We start from the raw sequence: 19,542 nt of genomic DNA, 5'->3' as shown, positions 1-19,542 counted from the left end.
TACAACAGTCGTAAGTATGAAAAAGCGTCATAAGTCACTCTTTTCAGTGCCATTGTAACTTTGAATGGTCATTCCATACAAGCAAAATACCAGCAAAGGAGGAAAAAAAACTCCAGAGAAGTTCCAGAGACAGGAAGTCTAGTCCTGCCAAAAATGTAATAAGCGTTAACGGAGAGGCAGTTTCTGTAAGCAACACCAGAATGTTTCCTTCCTGCCTTCCTTACAGGATTAGGCCAGTAATTTCTTCTAACAACTGGTTCTCCAAACAGCTTAGAATGTTAACAACTGGTTCTAGTGAATAGGTGCGAACTGGTAGAATCCCACCCCTGACTAGAACATATCTGCACTATCGGTTGTATGCTTAGTGCCTGATTTGTACAATTAGACAGCTACTCTTAAAGGGCACACAATTTCTTATTTACTCTTTATCTAGATAAAATAGTGGTGAAAATCTCTGTGCTTCATTAATTAGTTGTTATTCCTATGACTTAGAAAAAAGGCATTATTCCTTATTCTGAACATTAATAATCAGTACAACCATCTGTTGAAAAATAATGATATCAGTAATTGTTTATATCTACAGGTATCTAAGATGTTTCTACTGGGCTGTTCGCACTTTGATTACTATTGGTGGACTACCAGAACCAGTCACTTTGTTTGAAGTAGTCTTTCAGCTTATGAATTTTTTCATAGGTGTCTTTGTATTCTCCGGTTTGATTGGCCAGGTAAACAAAAATATTGTGTTACTGTGTTTGCCATATTTCTATAGATATTTCATCAATTACTGTAGCCTGCCAACTTCTTAATGACTACATTGCAGACCGAACATCTTCTAGTGGTTGGAGTAGAAGACTTCCAACTCTGTTATTCTATTCTAGTGTTAGGATTTCTTGTATATATGGGCTATCCTTGAAGTTATCTTGACTTTGGTTTCTCTACTGTAGTACATTCCTTCCATTCTCATTGATCTTCTTTGAAATACTTGTTGACACCCCTTAGCATGCCACATTGAGATCTGAACATCTTTGTCAGTCCCAAGATCTTTGTTTTCCCAGGTCTGTTTCCATCTTCAATATTTTTACAAAAGTTGTGTAGTGCTGCTTTTTGTCTCCTCTAAAAGCAGTTGAAATACTTTAAGTTTCTTCCTAAAATCCTTGCCTTTCTTGGATGATGTCTTGTGGACAATAGATAACAGCACAGTTGGCTGATACCATGCCTATGGCAGAATAAGGATTTTAAAGAATACAGGTTATTCCTTATTATCATAAGAGATAAAGAATTTTAGGCCAGTATAGTTTTCTGTTAGTTCAAAGGGTGGTGAACAACATTTTAGTTTGGTTATGAAAAAGAGTCTTACTTGCAGTGCATATGCTTCACATGCTGATTTCAGGTTAAAATCCAAAATGAAAAGGGGATAGTGGTGAAAATAAATACTACTAAAATAGAAAATAATCTACTGTATCATAGATTTCTCTGTTCCATTTATGAAATGACCTCCTTTTCAATTACTGAATTAATAAACTGTTAAAATATATTCCAAGATAAAATAATACTGTAACTTGGAAAAGTCAGCATGAACTACATAGACAGCAATTTGTATTGCAACTAAAATTTAAGTTAGCTATTATAACATGTAATGATAATGGCTGATATTTGCAGATGCGTGATATTATTGGAGCAGCCACAGCAGGGCAAAACTATTATCGCGCTTGTATGGATGACACAGTTGATTACATGAATACTTATACAATTCCATGGCTTGTTCAGAATCGTGTTCGAACATGGTATGAGTATACGTGGGATTCACAAGGAATGCTAGGTAAAATTCAGAATGTTTCATTTTCCCGAATCTGCTGTTTTGAGAATACCAGTTTCATTTGGTTTGATTGAAAAGGAATAGAAAGTTAGCACTGTTAAGCCTGAATTCCCCAACGAGTGTTAAGGAAAACAAACTAAACAGAATGTGTAGGGTAGTCAGATAGGCAGACAGGTAAATGTGTGAGATAAGTTTGTATTTTAGTTAACACGCAGTAAAAAAAAGATACGCTTGTGCTATCAAAAATATAGTTTATTCCATTAGGAATTATAGCATAGTCAAAATAAACAGTCCATTAGTCATGTATCATTTCAGTCAGTCCAGTCAGGGATACTCAATTTGCAAAATCCGTGTTGAATAGCCAATGTCAGTTCACTTACAATAAATCAGTCCGTATTATCTCTTCTCTCCGTTGAGAAATCAACACTCCTTTCTCTCCTCTGTTCCAGTAAGGAAAAACGCAGTCATCAATCCATCCAGTAATTAGGGATCATTAAGCCAGAGAGAGAGAGCTGCAATTGACTTGCTTCTATATATGGTGCTTTTACAACCACACCCTTAATTACATTCTTGTAGTTAAAGTTACACACACTTTAACCAACAAATCATGATAACTTATTTATTATTTTTTACCCAAACCAGTTAGGGTAAACAATGTTATCCCTAACAAGCACTAACATTCACTGAATAATATCACTTAAGCAAACCAGTTCAGATGATATGATGAATCACCATTATTCAAATCAAGGGGTGGGGGGAGAACCATTTTTCAGTATACACCAATAGCATAAACCAACTTTTATCATTTTGTCTTGCAGATGAATCAGAATTACTGGAGCAGATGCCTGGAAAAATGCAGCTAGACATTGCAACTGATGTCAATTTTGCTATTGTTCGGAAAGTCGATTTGTTCAAAGTCAGTAGAACTTTGTATAGTATAACAATTAACATTGGCAAGAGTTTTTTTTTGTAAAGCAAGCAATTATAACAAGTGTGTTCAATTTGTAGAACAACAGATATAATCAAATTACAGCAATTACCATGGGCTTGATGGGGATCATCAAGTTCTTACCAGTGGCTTAATAAAAACAATCCATAGAGGTTCTATAAATACATCTGATCATCAAAGTGAGATATTGCAGTTATTGGAGTTATGGAGTCATTATCCTGATGGTACTAGAGTAATGTTAGATGCTGATCCATCCAGAAAACTCAGTAAAGCATGGGTCCACAACCCCAAGTCCATGCTATGTCAGAAATTGGACCGCACAAACAAGCGAAACCCCATCCATGGGATGCAGACAGCACACGAAACTATGCCCCCTCCAGTCTGTGGAAAAACCTCTCTCCATGGAACTGGACCCTGGTACTCAAAAGGTTGAGAGCTATTGCAGTAAAGGAAAGACTGCCTAACTCATACCACAGAGCCAGCAGTTATTCTCTGAACTCTTCCCATTCCAGTCTTTGCTTCCAACAGTTAGATAAATAGACATCTGTTTCTTTATGTTGGCTTTGATTAAGATAGGAAAGATGCAAGATACATGGAAGTAGTGACTGAGCTTGATCTAATAGTGGCAAAGACCTGAAATTAATGGACAATAGTGTTTCTAGTGCCCTAGCTGTTCTCCATCATTTAGCCTGATTCTCACAAAAAACAACCACAAGAATAAAATTTTTGTCAATGTTTTACTTTACCTGCTTGTGGGTCTCACAAAATAGTTACCACATACACAGTCACATTTTTAAAAAAATGTAATTAAATTTTCCTACACACAGAAAATGAGAGCCAAAGTTTTATAGGCCAAATATTTTGCATCTTTTTTTCCTTGATATTAGTCATTTGTGAGCAAATTATCTCATTTTAATTTTTTCAGTTATATTTTTACTCTTTTGAAGAGCTTTTGCTTTATTTATATTCCATGTTAAACCTTTGTAATCCATAATTAGGCCAAAAATTTGAAAAGATCAATACCACTATGGCACAAATTTCATTATCATTATCATCTTTATTCCAGTTCCTCTAGAAAAGTTGCATCTCAATTGCATCTGTTGTGAATTTTTGTGTAATTTCTTCTGAGCATTCCATTTGCATCTCCTCCAATTATCCTTTAAATCTTTTTTTAAAAACTGTGAGCAAAGATGGAATGCCAGTACTGCCAGCAGCTCAACTCCCTATCTGACTGCAAAAAATTTATCCATGAGGAGCAGCTGTCCGTAATTCACATGGAGATCTCACAATCTCTGTTCGATTCAGGAAGATTATTCCAGCCAGAATCCAACAGGTGTTCTGAACTAAGATGCCTCTCTGCTCCTTCAGAAACATTGGCCCAACAAAATTTTCCACTAGAAGCTGCCCGCTGTTTAGTATTGCAGATAAGATTTCACTTAAATATATTCCTGAAAGAGGTTTGTTTTTCCTTTTAAACAGGAATGTGAATCCCAAATGATATGCGACATGTTGCTGAAATTGAAATCCATTGTGTATTTACCAGGTGACTTTGTGTGCAAAAAGGTGATGCAACCTATTTGTTTTTAAAAATCAAAACAAATAAGGAGTTCTGCTGTTGATCAAAAATGAATTTTGAACAAAATTTATATTAAAACTACATACCATACATAATATATATAATACAGTGCATGATCATTATCATATGTTATCAGATTTCTTACTTGGTCCAAAAAATATAGATTTTTTTTTTACATATAGGATAATTTAAAAAGAATATGAATTTATTTAAATATGTATTTAAATATGAATTATATATTGGTACATGTCATTAGAAGTGAAATATTGAAGGCACAATTTGTATACACTCTATAATATCCAGGAGAACATATGAGGCTGAGTTATAAAATTTTGTGACTTGCCACTTGAAAAAAAATTGAGATACAGATATGTTGTGTTCTGCCAAGAATAATCAGTACTTATATTCATGCATTCAGTAGCTTAAGGTCAGTAGTTTTCTAATTCTGGCTCTGATTCCACGAAAAATTACTGTTCACCTGCTTGGCACAGAGAAGAAGCTTCAACTGATGCCAATGGAAGCATATTTCCAAGAGCAAATAGCAACTTTGGGAAGATAATTTTTACTGGGATGCTAGCATATTAGAAAAAAATATTATAATTTCTTAGCCAATGTAGTCGAGTCCCAATCCACAGGTATTCCATGGCTGCTATTTACAGAGCATAACACATATGTTAAACATATAAATCCATTGGGTACTAAAAGAATGTTCAAGGCACTGGACCATCCTAACTATATATATATGATAGATATGTCCCAGTTGTATGCTATTTTTCTTTTATAGCACACTCAATTACCATATATATATATATATATATATATATATATATATATATATATATATGTGTGTGTGTGTGTGTGTATATGTATGTGTGTGTGTGTGTGTGTGTGTGTATGTATATGTATATGTATATGTATATGTATATGTATATATGTATATATATCACAAGCTTAGCATGTTCAGTTCTATTTGTCCAGGTATAATTGGCTTCATTTGAATGTTAATCAGCTCACAAATGAGTTGGTAAATATGCAAGAAACAGCAGATGCTTTGGTTGGTTGATTATTCTTGATTTCCCCTTTGAAATTATGCAAATGATCATTAGGAAAATACTTAAAATGCTGATTTGCTTTTGAGTGTACATTGTTTCATTTGTTTGCTTTGTTATTCCTGTTCTTGCTTTGAAGACTGAAAGAAGGTGAATTTAAATAGATATTTATTGCAGACTTCCATCTATTAGGAAAAAGTTGATTCACTTTATTAGAATAAGCTCTGTGAAGGTTAATCTTCCCAGTTAACAAGAAATTGCAAAAGGAGGATATCAAATTAATTCATATTTCTTTAGACAGAGAATTTCTTTAGACAATACATGTTTAGACTTGAAACCAGGGTACATATCTTAAGCTTCTGAACCATCAATTTTTCCATATAGCAGAAAAAGTTAGTGCTGAAAAGAATGAAATTTTATCTCCTACTCGGCTTCACATCTCTTTTTACAATGTAAGCATTAGCTTCATTTTGTTTAGGTCAGAGATGTCAAACTCACATTGCCACGTTGTCATCACGTGACATATCACAACATTTTCCCTCTTTGCTAAACTGGGGGTGAGTGTGACCAGAGTGTTAGTTTGTATTTGAGAATCACCGAGCACATAGTCAAAGAATTGAGTAGGATTCATAATATAGAAAAAAACTTCTTTATCTACAAAATACAAAAACATGATACATGCAAACAATACTCAAGCTTTTGCAACATTTTTGCAAACAATACTCATGCTTTTGCAACAATACTCAAGCTTTTGAAACATACAGGATAATAAAAAAAGAATATGAATGTATAGAGAGAAAAACAACTGTGAACACAAAATGGTTAAGCCAAACCAAGACTAAAAATGGCTCACATGGTTCTCACAGCAAATCCTGTGTCTCAGTCAAAAAACAGTTCCCATTGGCTGGCTAATTGCCATGGCTATTCCTGTTCATAAATTCTTTATACACTGACACAGAGTATGATACATCCAGCCCATGGGCTGCGAGTTTGATATCCCTGGTTTAGGTTATCCTAACTGACCTGCAAAAGTCCATATTAAATACCAGTAAAAACTGAGTATTCTACATCTCTAACAGCCACCATGTTTTTGCAACCCAGATATAATATCCCTAGTAATTACCGCATTTGTAAGCAATTCTTCATTCCCCACTATAATTAAATTACCTTTTAAAAAAAAATCTCAGATACATGCATCTTCAGGAAAGCAAGTTATAATATTAAATGTATAACATAGGCTAGCAGAAGAAAAAATAAAGACCAACCCACCAAAAGCATGCTTAACGTGGATTAGAGAAATCTATCTGCTTCCTATAGAAAAAATGTTTAGATCCTTTGCGTACAATGTTTTCTAGGTTCACAGTTCTAAATTGGTCAAAGATACTGAATACTGTTCAGCTATCCAAGAAACTTAATATGATATTGTATTCCTATAGTTTTCCATAGATAATCCAATTTAAAAGTTCAGAACAGTCTCAATTCTCACCTAAAAATATAATGAATACATCTTATATAATCTTTGGAAAAAGATGAATTGCCTTACCACACAGAAGAAAGTTGTTTCATTAGTCATTACTGTAGTCATTACTGTTTTTCCAACCTTGGGAACTTTAGGACATGTGGACTTCAACTCCCAGAATTCCCCAGCCAACATGATTCTGGAAGTTGAATCCTTCTCATCTTAAAGTTCCCAAGCTTGAAAAACATAGCTGTGGAGAGAGGGAATTCAGTTTGTGGAAAGTTCACCAATTTGAAAAATGGGATTTTATGTTTTAACTTTGATTTCTCTTCAGATAGCATCCAACATAATTGGATATGATGCATAATATGTTTTTGCCCCATCATGTGCATCTAGGGAGAAATTGGTAGAGAAATGTATATCATTAAACAAGGTGAAGTTCAAGTACTTGGAGGTCCTGATGGTACTAAAGTCCTGGTCACCTTAAAAGCAGGAGCTGTATTTGGAGAAATCAGGTATTCTTCTTTGTTCATCTTGAGATTTTTTTTCAGAGAGTTAAACAAATTCCTATTTTAACCAATTATTATAAGAATATCATTTCCAGGGAGGAAATGTGTCTGCCATCACAGATCAGTGCAAGCAAGAGTTTCTCCCTACTGTCTTGATGGTAACCAAGAAAGTTCTTGAGTGAATTCCTCCTGTCTTTAAAGATGTAAGCAACATCTTCCACCATCTTTTTCCATTTTGCCCTGGCTAATTTGGTCTGTCTGTTCATTAGCATATGCGGAAGAGTTATTGGAGAAACTGAGGGTCCCAGCAGTTGCCAAGCTAACCAACCAAATATTACTCGGAACACTGCAGAAATGAACTGAGAAGCAATTGATATGTTCAGAAGACGAAACCTGAAAATCTATGCACCAATTCTGTGAAATATGGCACATTTCATCTCCTTGTAATTATCTCACTATCCTTATTAACTTGAAAAGTTATCATAACTTTAAGAACGGAGATTATAAAGGAGCATTATGCAAGAGCCCCTGTATTGATTTCTGTGAAAGTGAATTAACTTAATCTTTGCACATGTTTTTACTTCCCTGAACATTTCATTTCATTCTAATCAAATAAAAAAAAATATTAGGGCCATTTGGCATTTATGTTTCTCCTGAGTCAGCTAATGAGCTGGTGAAGCTCTGGGTTTTTTTCTAATAATATTCAGCATTATGAATGAATCAGAACAGGTTTTTAATATTACTAGACCAATAGAAATCAGATCAGGGTGTAAATTGTCCTTGTACAATTATAGTATTTGTAAAAGACTATGAAAGAATGGTCTGCGTCTTATTTGAAGTAACATTTCACCAGTGCATAACTTCAGTAAGCGTATCCTTTTCTTCTAAATAGGAATATATACATTTGCATGGACTCAGACTTCTTTGCACTAGTGGAACTGGAATCTAATAGGATTTTTCTTCTCTATTTATTTTTATTTATTTAAACTTAGCACAGCTACCCAATTCTAATGGACTCTTTTGTATGGGTGGCATACAAAACCAATACATCCATAAAAAACTTTATCAATGGCCAGTGACATAATAAAAGAGGGGTTCAGAAATCAGATTATTTATCTCTTTTGTCTGATAGTGGCTATTTATATATTATTTTGCAATAAAATAAACAACAATGGAAGTGGCATATGAAGTGGAACCATATACCAAGAAGGTAATTAGAGACCAGTAATAGGTTCTTATTCACATTGATATACTTTAATTCCAATTATCTTACCCCTTTTACCTTCTTTCAAATGTCTTATCTTAATGAAACCAGATTGTGATGCCTTCCCAGTAAACCAAACGTAAATTGCCTTTCATGAAAAGTGGTTTCACATGCAAGAATAAAGAACTATCAGGATTAATTTAGATTTGTGATCACAAATAATTCAAGCTTGATCTAAGACTTTCAAAATGATTTTTTTTCACTCTAATATTCTACTAACAAAAGTGAATTTTGAATAGCCCTGATTTATATGAATAACTCACAGATTTAGGAAAGGTGACATTTGTAACTCTTGGCTTCTCTGAATGCAGTTACCTTTCCCCTCTTGCTATTCATGTCTCATACGATGCTTTGCTTGAATGATGGATAATTTATGTGTATTAATTTCATTTCATTCAAGCAAAAGAGAGAGAAAGTGGTTTCCTACCAACTACTGGTTGCTGCTGATAGCCTCCAAAAAAGCTAGCCTCCAAAAAAGATTGTCTGCTCCAAAGAATGCTGGCCTTCTGCTTCCCACCATTGAACGCTAAATTCAAGGCTAGAAATAGCTCAGGTTAAACCCTGATGAATTGTTCACATGAAGAACATCAGACAGAATTGGAACAGAGAAGATCCCATTTGAGGATATAGCATTTTTTAAAAAGTATTTTTATTTTACTCAAAACAATAAACTACAAACTCAAAAACAAAAATAAACAAGACTATTAAAAGAGTGCATAAAATAATAAGTAAAATTTATAACTAAATAAAAAACTAAAACAGACATATACATAAATTGTCCCCCTAGTGAAATACTGATAAATATACTTCAAAGATAATAATTCCTCCTTCCTTGCAAAGCAAACACACAATTTATAAATTTCTAGAATAGTATTTACCCAAGCCAGCCTGCTATTTATCCACTATATGGAAACATAGTTAATAACCAACAGCTAAATTAACTTTAAAAACATCTATTAAAAACATCTATTAACAGTCTATTTATTGTTTTCACATACAGAAGTTCCACAATGGCTCCTGGTCTACCATAAATCACCGCAGTCATTGTTTCTGGTCCATCCAGGATCAAATATTGGATTGTATCCCCCAAAGTCACAAAGTCCTGTTGTGTATATCTCCACTGAATTTGTTGTACAAAAAATTATCCTGTAACATCGCTTAACATTTGTTTTCTGATTGGGTATGATAAATGCATTCCCCAATGCTCCTCAATCTTCTTGAAAAAGTTAAGTGTATCAACTTTGGTTAAGTCTATCTGGTCAAAGTCTATCATAACTGGTCAAGTCTATCAACTTTGAGTCTTTAAAATACAAACCTTTCTCAGAGTCCTCTAGCCAGCTTGCATATTCAAGTCCAGCTCATCTTTTAGATCTGCTGAAGAAAATTACATCCCAAACCATCAGATTATAAATCTTGTCCTGCTGTTACTTGCATCTGGTTACCATCTTCCAAGTTGGTTTAAAACTTTATTAAGCTTTTTATCCAAATTTTCAGGTTTGACTGTAAGTTAAAAAGTATTCTGTTTCCCCAACTTTCTCAATAAGTCTATTTTGAGCAATATACTCAAAGTGTAGGAGAGGTGGCTTGTAGGATGGCTAACTAGAAGCAGAGGCATGCCTGTTTCTTTCGCCCTTTCAGCCTATTAGCAGCCAGTGGAGGAAATCGGCGAACTGCGAATGTGATTGCTCATGGATTTGCCAATCTTTTTATTCTTGACAAGAAGACACTGAATGAAATCCTGGTGCACTACCCTGAATCTGAAAGGCACTTGAGAAAGAAGGGAAAGTATGTGTTTTTAATGTCTATGTGTAGAAAAAAATATTGCTATGCTAAGTCCTATGATACATTACTGTATCTTACCAGGATGTTAGTATTATAGTCATAGTATTTTAAAGAAGAGGCATGATTAGTGCTGGAAGAGAGACAATTCAAGATTAATATGCTAAAAGCTATAGGTCTAAACCCAGTTCTTCAAAGTTGATAAGTTTAAAGATATATAGATTTTAACTCACAAAATTCCACAACCAAAATGCTGGCTGGGGAATTCTAAGAGTTGAAGTCCGTATATCTTAAAATTGCCAAGTTAAAAAAAACATTATTCTAAACAAGAGGTTTTAAAATGACTGTTTTATGCAAATACTACATGGGGCTACTTAGACATTCTTATTGCAAAGTAGCAACGTATTCTGAGTAATATTAAGAAACTCACTTTTGATACATATCACTTCAAAATGTAGTCTTAGAACAGGAGAGATTATACTTCTTGCTACTGGTAGATATTTCAGGTTTCCTTTAGTACTTCTAGTCCAGTGGTGGGATTCAAACTTTTTTACTACCAGTTCTGTGGGCATGGCTTGGTGGGTCTGGCAGAGGAAGGATACTGTAAAATCTCCAGTCAGAGGTGGCATTTGCTGGTTCTCCGAACTACTCAAAAGTTCTGCTACCAGTTCTTCAGACCTGGTCTGCTGAATACCATCTCTGTTCTAGTCTGTTTCAAACATGCTAATTTTATTCATTTATTGCAGTTTCAAACTGCCTAAGAACTGCATTTTTCTGGATGATATAGAATTTTTAAAAAATATAAACTTAAGTCAAATTAAATTGATTATTTCCAAGCTCCAGTAATAATGCACAAATTGTTTACCTATCATGCACATATGAATCCATGCAAAATACTCTTTTAATGAAGTATAAAATAGAAAATTATTAGGTTTATTTATTTATTTAGCATATGGCATACAATGTCGCAAAAATCCACACATGCTAGATACATAATGCACTCCGGACAGCCTAGAATGCTAGTTCATTCTGTTCAGAATTTATATGCCAATCCTTGGTGCACCGTGGGGGTTGTGATCGAACCAGCTTTACATCAGCTAACTAGTGGTGCTTGGATTCCTGGCTCTTCTGGGCTCCTGCTGGTCTTGCCTCTCCTCATATCGCGGTGCTCCATATTCTGCCAGGTCTAGCACTGGCTTCCACTCTCCACACACACAAATGCAGCTAGTTTTTTCCCACTGAAGTGGTACCCATTTATCTACTTCAGTATTGCATTCTTTAGAACTTCTGGGTGGGCAGGAGCTAGGGATGAAGCCAGTCTCAAACTGCTGGAGTGCAGACTATTTCTGATTGGCAATTCCAGTCTCATTAAGCCTCTGCAACAACACGTTCCATGTCAAAATACAATTGGGTGCAGAATATGTCTTTTTTGTCAAACAAGATTGAAAGTAAATTATTAAGTTGACTATTCATCACTATGATGAATATATACAAGGCAAAGGGTACTAGAATACTCTGAGATGATTTATAAAATATTTTCTTATTCTACCAGCCATCTACTCTGAGCTATTTCTGTACTGATTTAGTAGGAAACAATTATACATTTAGTGTCCATGGAATTTTATTCAGATTAATACTTTTAAAGGGGCTAAAGACCACCAAGAAATCAATTCTTTCTGTTATCCCTAGAGTAGACTAGATGCTATATAATTCATACATCCATGATGTGCATTAAAATTCTTGCAAGGAATTTCTTTCTTTCTTATGAACTAAAAAATCAATGGAAAATTAGGTGGAAAGTGCTTAGAAGTTAAAGGAAATAAATACAATTCGGCACAGGATATGTATTTTTTTTGTCAACTGAGATGGAAATTATTCATACACAGGCAAAGCAGAATTGTTCATTTAAATAATAACAATATTAACAACAATGGTGCATTGGAAGTTCTACAACAAAAGCTATTTGCCTATAAGTTAAGAACTGGGTGGAACCACAAAACAGAGAAAGTATTATAAAATGAAGATGATAAAATGCTCTGGGACTTTAGAATTCAAACAAAGAAGCACCTGCCACAGAACATCCCAGACTTAACAATTGTCAATAATAAAGACAAAAAAAGTCTGGATAATAGGTGTACCAGTACCTGGCAACCGCAGAGTAGAATAGAAAGAACTGGAAAAGATAACCAACTATAAAGACCCACAAACAGAAATAGAATGACAATGGGACAAGAAAATAAAAATAATATCAATCATAATAGGTGCCTTGACTACAATTCCAAAATGTCTGGAATACACTTGAATATGATTAGCATTGACAAAATCTCCATTGATCAATTGCAAAAGGCAGTTTAATCTGGAATAACTTGACATCAGATTCTTGTGACACCATAAAAGAGAAAACATCTGTCTATCCCCGGTCCTTAGGAAGGACTTGATAGGTAGGCAAATGTCAAATGCCAACCCAGTCAAAACCATCTAGGTAACTATGCAACTGTCTGAACTGTCATGACAACAACTGACAATGGAAAAAGGACAAGACAATCATATACAGTACTCTTCACTTAGAAACAAGGGAGAGATATAATAAAATTTTAAAGGTTAAAAATAATGGAAACAAAGATAGGCCCAAGTGTACAGCATAAGTTGCTGTATTTCATTGACTAATTAGGAAAATAAGATTGGAAGACTTAACAGATACTAGAATGATCATTAAGAAGCATTTGATGCTATATTTGATGGCTTTTCCCCACCCTCTTCTTTTTCTACAATTTAGAGCACTTATCAAAAAGGCAGGAAAACCTGCTGGACCACCACCACCATCTGTAAAGGGCCTAGCTCTCCTTATGGCTAAAGCGGAAGCACCTAAGATGCTCAAAGCATTAACTGGTGGGAAAGGAGGTATTTTAGCCATAATTAACAGGGTGAAGAAAGAGAACGAGGCCCTGGTATGTATCTTCTGTGGTGTAAAACAAGAAAGGCAGAAAATGGACCAAATTAAAGAAATACCTGAAATTCAGGACACTAGCAATTAGTAAAAATGATTTCAGAAATTAATTTTACAACTATCTTTATGGCAGGGGTATCAAACTCAATACCCAGGGGCTGGATTTGGCCCACGAGGTGCTTAGATCTGGCCCATGGGGCCACCCTAAAAACAGCAAAGGACCGGTCCACAGTGCCTCTGGCAGCAAAAACAGAGCTCGGGAGGTCTGCCCTCCCGAACTCCGTTTTCACTGGCAGAGGGTTGCAGGAGACCATCGCAGCCCAAACGGAGCTTGGGAGCCCATTTTCGCTGGCAGAGCGCTTGGGCCGCCATAGGCACCACCGACACAAGTGGCATTGAGCTGGCCATGTCCACCCAGCCCCCCAAGGTCAAACATAACCCTGATGTGGCCCTCAATGAAATAAATTTGACACCCCTGCTTTATGGGTTAAAGAGCATTTTTCATACACGACACTTGAAACTTGCTTTGAATATAAAACTTATTGTGTAGTCTGCAAGACAAGATTTTGAAAAAGGTTGATTTAAGTGTAAAACTATATTTAGAAAAAAACTATATTTACTGATGCTATAGAAGGCATGCAATCTTTTAGTTATACCAGTGAAAAATGTTTGAATAGACATATATCAGGTATTCTGATAAGATCTAGAGATATTGGGAAATGCACAAATGGTTATATAAAAGACTGGTTTTAAAAAGTAATTTAAAAATTATTCTGGTAATAAATGATATATTAAATTATTCTGGTAAATAAATGATATATTAAGCATGTTTATGATCAAACTCACTTCTGGGAAATTCTAAGGCTATTTATGTAACATCCTCTTGTCTTAGTAGTTAGCAGAACTTGTGAAGGATTCCAGGTGCTACATCAATCAGTCAATCATTTACAGTACTCTTATGACCAGAAAACCACTTTGAAGTGAGAATGGGTTGTCTACTAACTGTGCTTGGAAAAATGTGTTCCTCTGGTCACTATGGACAAAGCTGTGAGATTACACTTAGACTCAACTAAGCATTCTCATTTAATGTATTTAGTCTATGTTTAGAGGGAAAATGTGGAGGAGGACTAAGCAGTAAAAAAGAGCAAAAAACATGGAAAGATGGTAGAAAGAGATAAGTCAATATTTAATCTTTTTTTTTTTTTAGAAAGAAAAAGAAGCCCAGGAAGAACAGGCAAAGAAAGAGAATGAAGAAAAAGAAAAGGCAGAAAAAAATAAGACAAAAAATATCAAGCCAAATCCACAGGAAAAAACAACAACTGAGGAGCCCAAGACTAAAGTCCAAGAAACCAAAGCTGAATCAATTGCTCCTAAAGAAGAGGCAGTTACAAAACCTCCACCACAACCATCAGTGCTCTCAGGCATCAGTAAACAGTCTCTTGTGATCAGCATGACTCCTTCAAATGTATCAGGGGAAGGAGATATCCTTACTGTTGAAGTCAAAGACAAAAAGGCAGAATAACCAGTGGACATTACTGTACATACAGGATGTGCAGCTCTCAGATTATCTGGTTCAAAAGGGTAGCCCATCTCAGATTTCTTTGTATATTCCACAAACATAAGTAAAAAGGCTAGAAGAGAGTTAGTGGTACTGCATTCATTGTAAATTATAAGGAGAATATCAACTATAAGTCCTCAAAAATAATGTGAAAGTACAAAATTTGATCATTGTCCTGCTGATTAGTGGTCAAACAATTTATCTTTTCACCTCATTCTCTAGTCCAGATTGTCTGTCTGTCTGGCTTAAAATATAACCCAATACTAATTTATACTTATTGAGGTTTGTTCAGACTCAATCCTGAGGCAGAAATGATCATGTATTTTGGACTTCCGTGACAGGCTGAGTTTTTCAATGACCCAGTTAAGTGCATGCTGCCCTTTGCATTTTGCAAGTGTATGCTGCAAATCTACCCCCCTTTTTTCTTTAAAAAAAAATCAGATTAAAAAAATAAAAGTATAGCTTTTTAGGTAAATGATGAGCTTCCAGAATTACCCATCACATTTTTCACTTTGCCTCAGTAACAGTCACATAAGTCTCACTCATCCTGCTGCTGCTACTGCTGGGAATGTCAATCCTCTTTCCCAAATCTCAGACTATATCTGGTAGTTAAATTGATCTTGAAATCAAGCATTCAAATGACATGAAATGTTATTCTCGTTGGAAGACTTGAGACCTTGAAGCAAGCTTAAGATAATTTTTTTCCTAGGGTCCATTTTATCAGGAGAGGGAAAAGTTTCATAGCTGATCAGAAAGCCTAGACTGTGCCATGTTAAGCAAACATATTATCTAGAAGGGACAACTAAAAATAAGTTGTAATGGATTGCATTTAAGAGTGCGCTATTACTTATTCAGAAATAAATGCCACTGATTACACTAAAAAACATTTCCATATGACAACATAGAGCAGTGGTTCTTAACCTGTGATCTGTGGACCCCTGGGGAGGCCACAGTGTTGTCACACAGGGTCTGCAAAGGCGTGATGCAATCTAATGCTTTAAATCTTGAGTTGAAAGATGTTGGTAGTCCATGGCTATGGTCCGTGGCCACAAAATGTATTTAAAGGGGATCTGTGGCAAAGAAAAAATTGAGAACCACTGACATAGAGGGTTCCAATCTAATAATATTTATGTCAATATGTGTCTTATTGTATCTAATTTTAATTTAGTATTTGAAAATATCTATATTTCCCAAGATTTACAGAAGCAGTAGCTGTAAGTACAAAAATACAGGAACACTGGGCTTAGAGGTCACAGTTTACTGTTAATCTCACTTAAAATTGTACTTGTGTTTCTACAAATCTCTTACTTACATAGAATACTAAACAAAAAATAACATTTTTAGAACTCCAAGGAGAACACATACCATTAGTGAATCCATGCAATTAGAAACCTTGGAAAAGGAGAGACTTCTAAAGATTATTTGGCTGGATCTTCTTATGATTGCCACAGGTTTGAAAATGATGCAGTGTGCTGGCTTGCAGTGTGGCAAATATAACATGAAATATACTGCTCAAAAAAAATAAAGGGAACACTTAAACAACACAGTGTAACTCCAAGTCAATCACACTTCTGTGAAATCAAACTGTCCACTTAGGTAGCAACACTGATTGACAATCAATTTCACATGCTGTTGAGCAAATGGAATAGACAACAGGTGGAAAGCATAGGCAGTTAGCAAGACATCCCCAATAAAGGAGTGGTTCTGCAGGTGGTGACCACAGACCACTTCTCAGTTCCTATGCTTTCTGGCTGCTGGTTTGGTCACTTTTGAATGCTGGCGGTGCTGTCACTCTAGTGGTAGCATGAGATGGAGTCTACAACCCACACAAGTGGCTCAGGTAGTGCAGCTCATCCAGGATGGCACATCAATGCGAGCTGTGGCAAGAAGGTTTGCTGTGTCTGTCAGCCTAGTGTCCAGAGCATGGAGGCGCTACCAGGAGACAGGCCAGTAGATCAGGAGATGTGGAGGAGGCCTTAGGACGGCAACAACCCAGCATCAGGACTGCTACCTCCACCTTTGTGCAAGGAGGGACAGGAGGAGCACTGCCAGAGCCCTGCAAAATGACCTCCAGCAGGCCACAAATGTGCATGTGGATGCTCAAATGGCCAGAAACAGACTCCATGAGGGTGGTATGAGGGCCCGACGTCCACAGGTGGGGGTTGTGCTTACAGCCCAATACTGTGCAGGACATTTGGCATTCACATGAGCACATGTGACAGACATGACAGGGTCTGGAGACGCTGTGAAGAATGTTCTGCTGCCTGCAACATCCTCCAGCATGACCAGTTTGGCAGTGGGTCAGTAATGGTGTGGGGTGGCATTTCTTTAGGGGGCCACACAGCCCCCCATGTGCTCACCAGAGGTAGCCTGACTGCCATTAGGTACCGAGATGAGATCCTCAGACCCCTTGTGAGACCATGTGCTGGTGCGGTTGGCCCTGGGTTCCTCCTAATGCAAGACAATGCTAGACCTCATGTGGCTGGAGTGTGTCAGCAGTTCCTGCAAGACGAAGGCATTGATGCTATGGACTGGCCCGCCCATTCCCCAGACCTGAATCCAACTGAGTACATCTGGGGCAGCATGTCTCGCTCCATACATTAACGCCGCATTGCACCACAGACTGTCCAGGAGTTGGGAGATGCTTTAGTCCAGGTGTGGGAGGAGATCCCTCAGGAGACCATCTGCCACCTCATCAGGAGCATGCCCAGGTGTTGTAGGGAGGTCATACAGGCACGTGGAGGCCACACACGCTACTGAGCCTCATTTTGACTTGTTTTAAGGACATTACATTAAAGTTGGATCAGCCTGTAGTGTTTTTTTCCACTTTAATTTTGAGTGTAACTCCAAATCCATACCTCCATGGGTTGCTAAATTTGATTTCCATTGCTAATTTTTGTGTGATTTTGTTGTCAGCACATTCAACTATGAAATGAACAAAGTATTTAATAAGAATATTTCATTCATTCAGATCTAGGATGTCTTATTTTTGTGTTCCCTTTATTTTTTTGAGCATGCCAAACAATGCCCAGAAATGGGATTGACAAGGCATTTCCCAAGGATCCGGGTAGGATTCTGTGCTTTTCACAAGTAGTATAAATAAAATATGCAATGTAAGATTTGTGCAGTCAACAGTTCAAAATGGTTTAATAGATGCAGACTGTAGATTAGCCTATTTGGACATGAAAATTTAGCATTCTGGCTGATTTTAAATAATAAAACCTCCATATAATATTCAGAAAATATATGATGATAAAAAGAGTTAGATTTTGCCATGCACGATCAATAAAATTTTTGCTCCTCCTTATCCTGGAAACAGAAAAATGATATTTGTACTCAAGGATTTTGGCTTTGATTATTTTAGATTATAAACTGCCACATTATTGTGTACTTTTGCTTGTCTAACTCCATGAGGACATTGACAGTAATTTGTAAGTAGCAACAATAAAGATCAATGTGTGTTGGTCAACAGACTCTCTAAAAGTTCTTTGGAAAGGATATCTGGAAACTGGTAAGAAAAATGGTTCTTTCTAATGGTACCTCAAGTGTAAATTCATTAGAAGGTGATAAAACATAGTGTTATCATTTAAACAATTGTTAGCTTCCATGACTATAATTTATTTTACTTTAAAAAGGGCTGGATAATTGGGTTAACATTGTTCTGTGTATTATTAAATAAAATGCTTTCTTTTCAGAATTATTTTGTTAACTTGGACCTTGTAACAGTGGATATCTGTTGATCTTTGCTTCAGAAGCAATGGAGAAGCTAGCAGTAAATTCACAAATGATGTCTCACTTAATCACCATGGTAGAAGTGAAATTCTAAGTCCATCACGGTTATATGATATCTTGCTTAATGACATCACTTAGTAAGGGAACTGCTAGCCACAATTGCAGGTTGTTAAGCAAGGACTAGTTGTATATATGACTTCTCATAGTTCAAAAGAAACATCTTTTGGCATTCACTAAAGACATTTGCTCTACTTGTACAGGACATACCGGTAGTTTTAAAACTACAGAATTTAAACATACATACATACCATGTTTCCTTGAAAATAGGACCTAAACCCAAAATAACCCCTAGTGAAAGGGGATGGGCATTTTCCAGCATAGGAAACACAAGCACTTGAGGCCAATGGTGTCTGGCAGCGGCTGCAGTCCTTGCAGTACATGTGAATACCTATGCAAGCAGCAGGCAGAAGCAGAGGCAGGGGGAGGTGATGCAGACGTGATGTGCGGGCTGCATGAAAGCTGAGCATCAGGGGGCTGGAATGTGGGGGGGGCTGCAGGAGGCTCGTCTTCGCGTCTCTCGGCTTGCCTGCAGCCTGTGCGGCACATCAGGATCGCCGATCTTCTGCTCCATGCCTTGCACTTTGCGCAGCCCTAGAGTGCACCAACCAAGGGATTGGCAAGTTACAGCTGCTGCCATATACTGCCAGTCCACACGCACTTGCCGATTCTTGTGTGGGGGTGGGGTGCCCAGCCGGGCTGATCACTGTGAAATCATGTTTCCCTGAAAATAAGCCCTAGTGCTTATTTTGGGGCCCAAAAGAAAGTAAGACTTGGGGTGACATGTTAGCAGTGTTCCAATATCTCAGGGACTGCCACAAAGAAGAGGGAATCAAGCTGAAAAAAG

General features: G+C 36.5%; 1 protein-coding gene across 1 annotated transcript in view; it reads left to right on the top strand.

The window, feature by feature from the left end:
* Positions 1 to 16,590, top strand: part of CNGB3 (cyclic nucleotide gated channel subunit beta 3) — an 81,115-nt gene extending 64,525 nt beyond the window's left edge. The window contains exons 11-18 of the mRNA XM_087961975.1: positions 584 to 725; positions 1,660 to 1,819; positions 2,635 to 2,732; positions 4,245 to 4,328; positions 7,246 to 7,364; positions 10,261 to 10,407; positions 13,178 to 13,349; positions 14,556 to 16,590. Coding sequence (XP_087818101.1) covers positions 584 to 725; positions 1,660 to 1,819; positions 2,635 to 2,732; positions 4,245 to 4,328; positions 7,246 to 7,364; positions 10,261 to 10,407; positions 13,178 to 13,349; positions 14,556 to 14,870 — 1,237 coding nt within the window. The 3' untranslated portion in view covers positions 14,871 to 16,590. The remainder of the gene's footprint in view (positions 1 to 583; positions 726 to 1,659; positions 1,820 to 2,634; positions 2,733 to 4,244; positions 4,329 to 7,245; positions 7,365 to 10,260; positions 10,408 to 13,177; positions 13,350 to 14,555) is intronic.
* The last annotated feature ends 2,952 nt before the right edge of the window (positions 16,591 to 19,542 follow it).

The sequence above is a fragment of the Notechis scutatus genome, chromosome 3, assembly GCF_049901735.1.
Source record: "Notechis scutatus isolate UNSWTSFEM ecotype Mainland chromosome 3, rNotScu1.2, whole genome shotgun sequence".
Taxonomy (NCBI): Eukaryota; Metazoa; Chordata; class Lepidosauria; order Squamata; family Elapidae; genus Notechis; species Notechis scutatus.
Note: the sequence above shows the minus strand (reverse complement) of the source record. Positions and strands in the feature narration are given on the sequence as shown.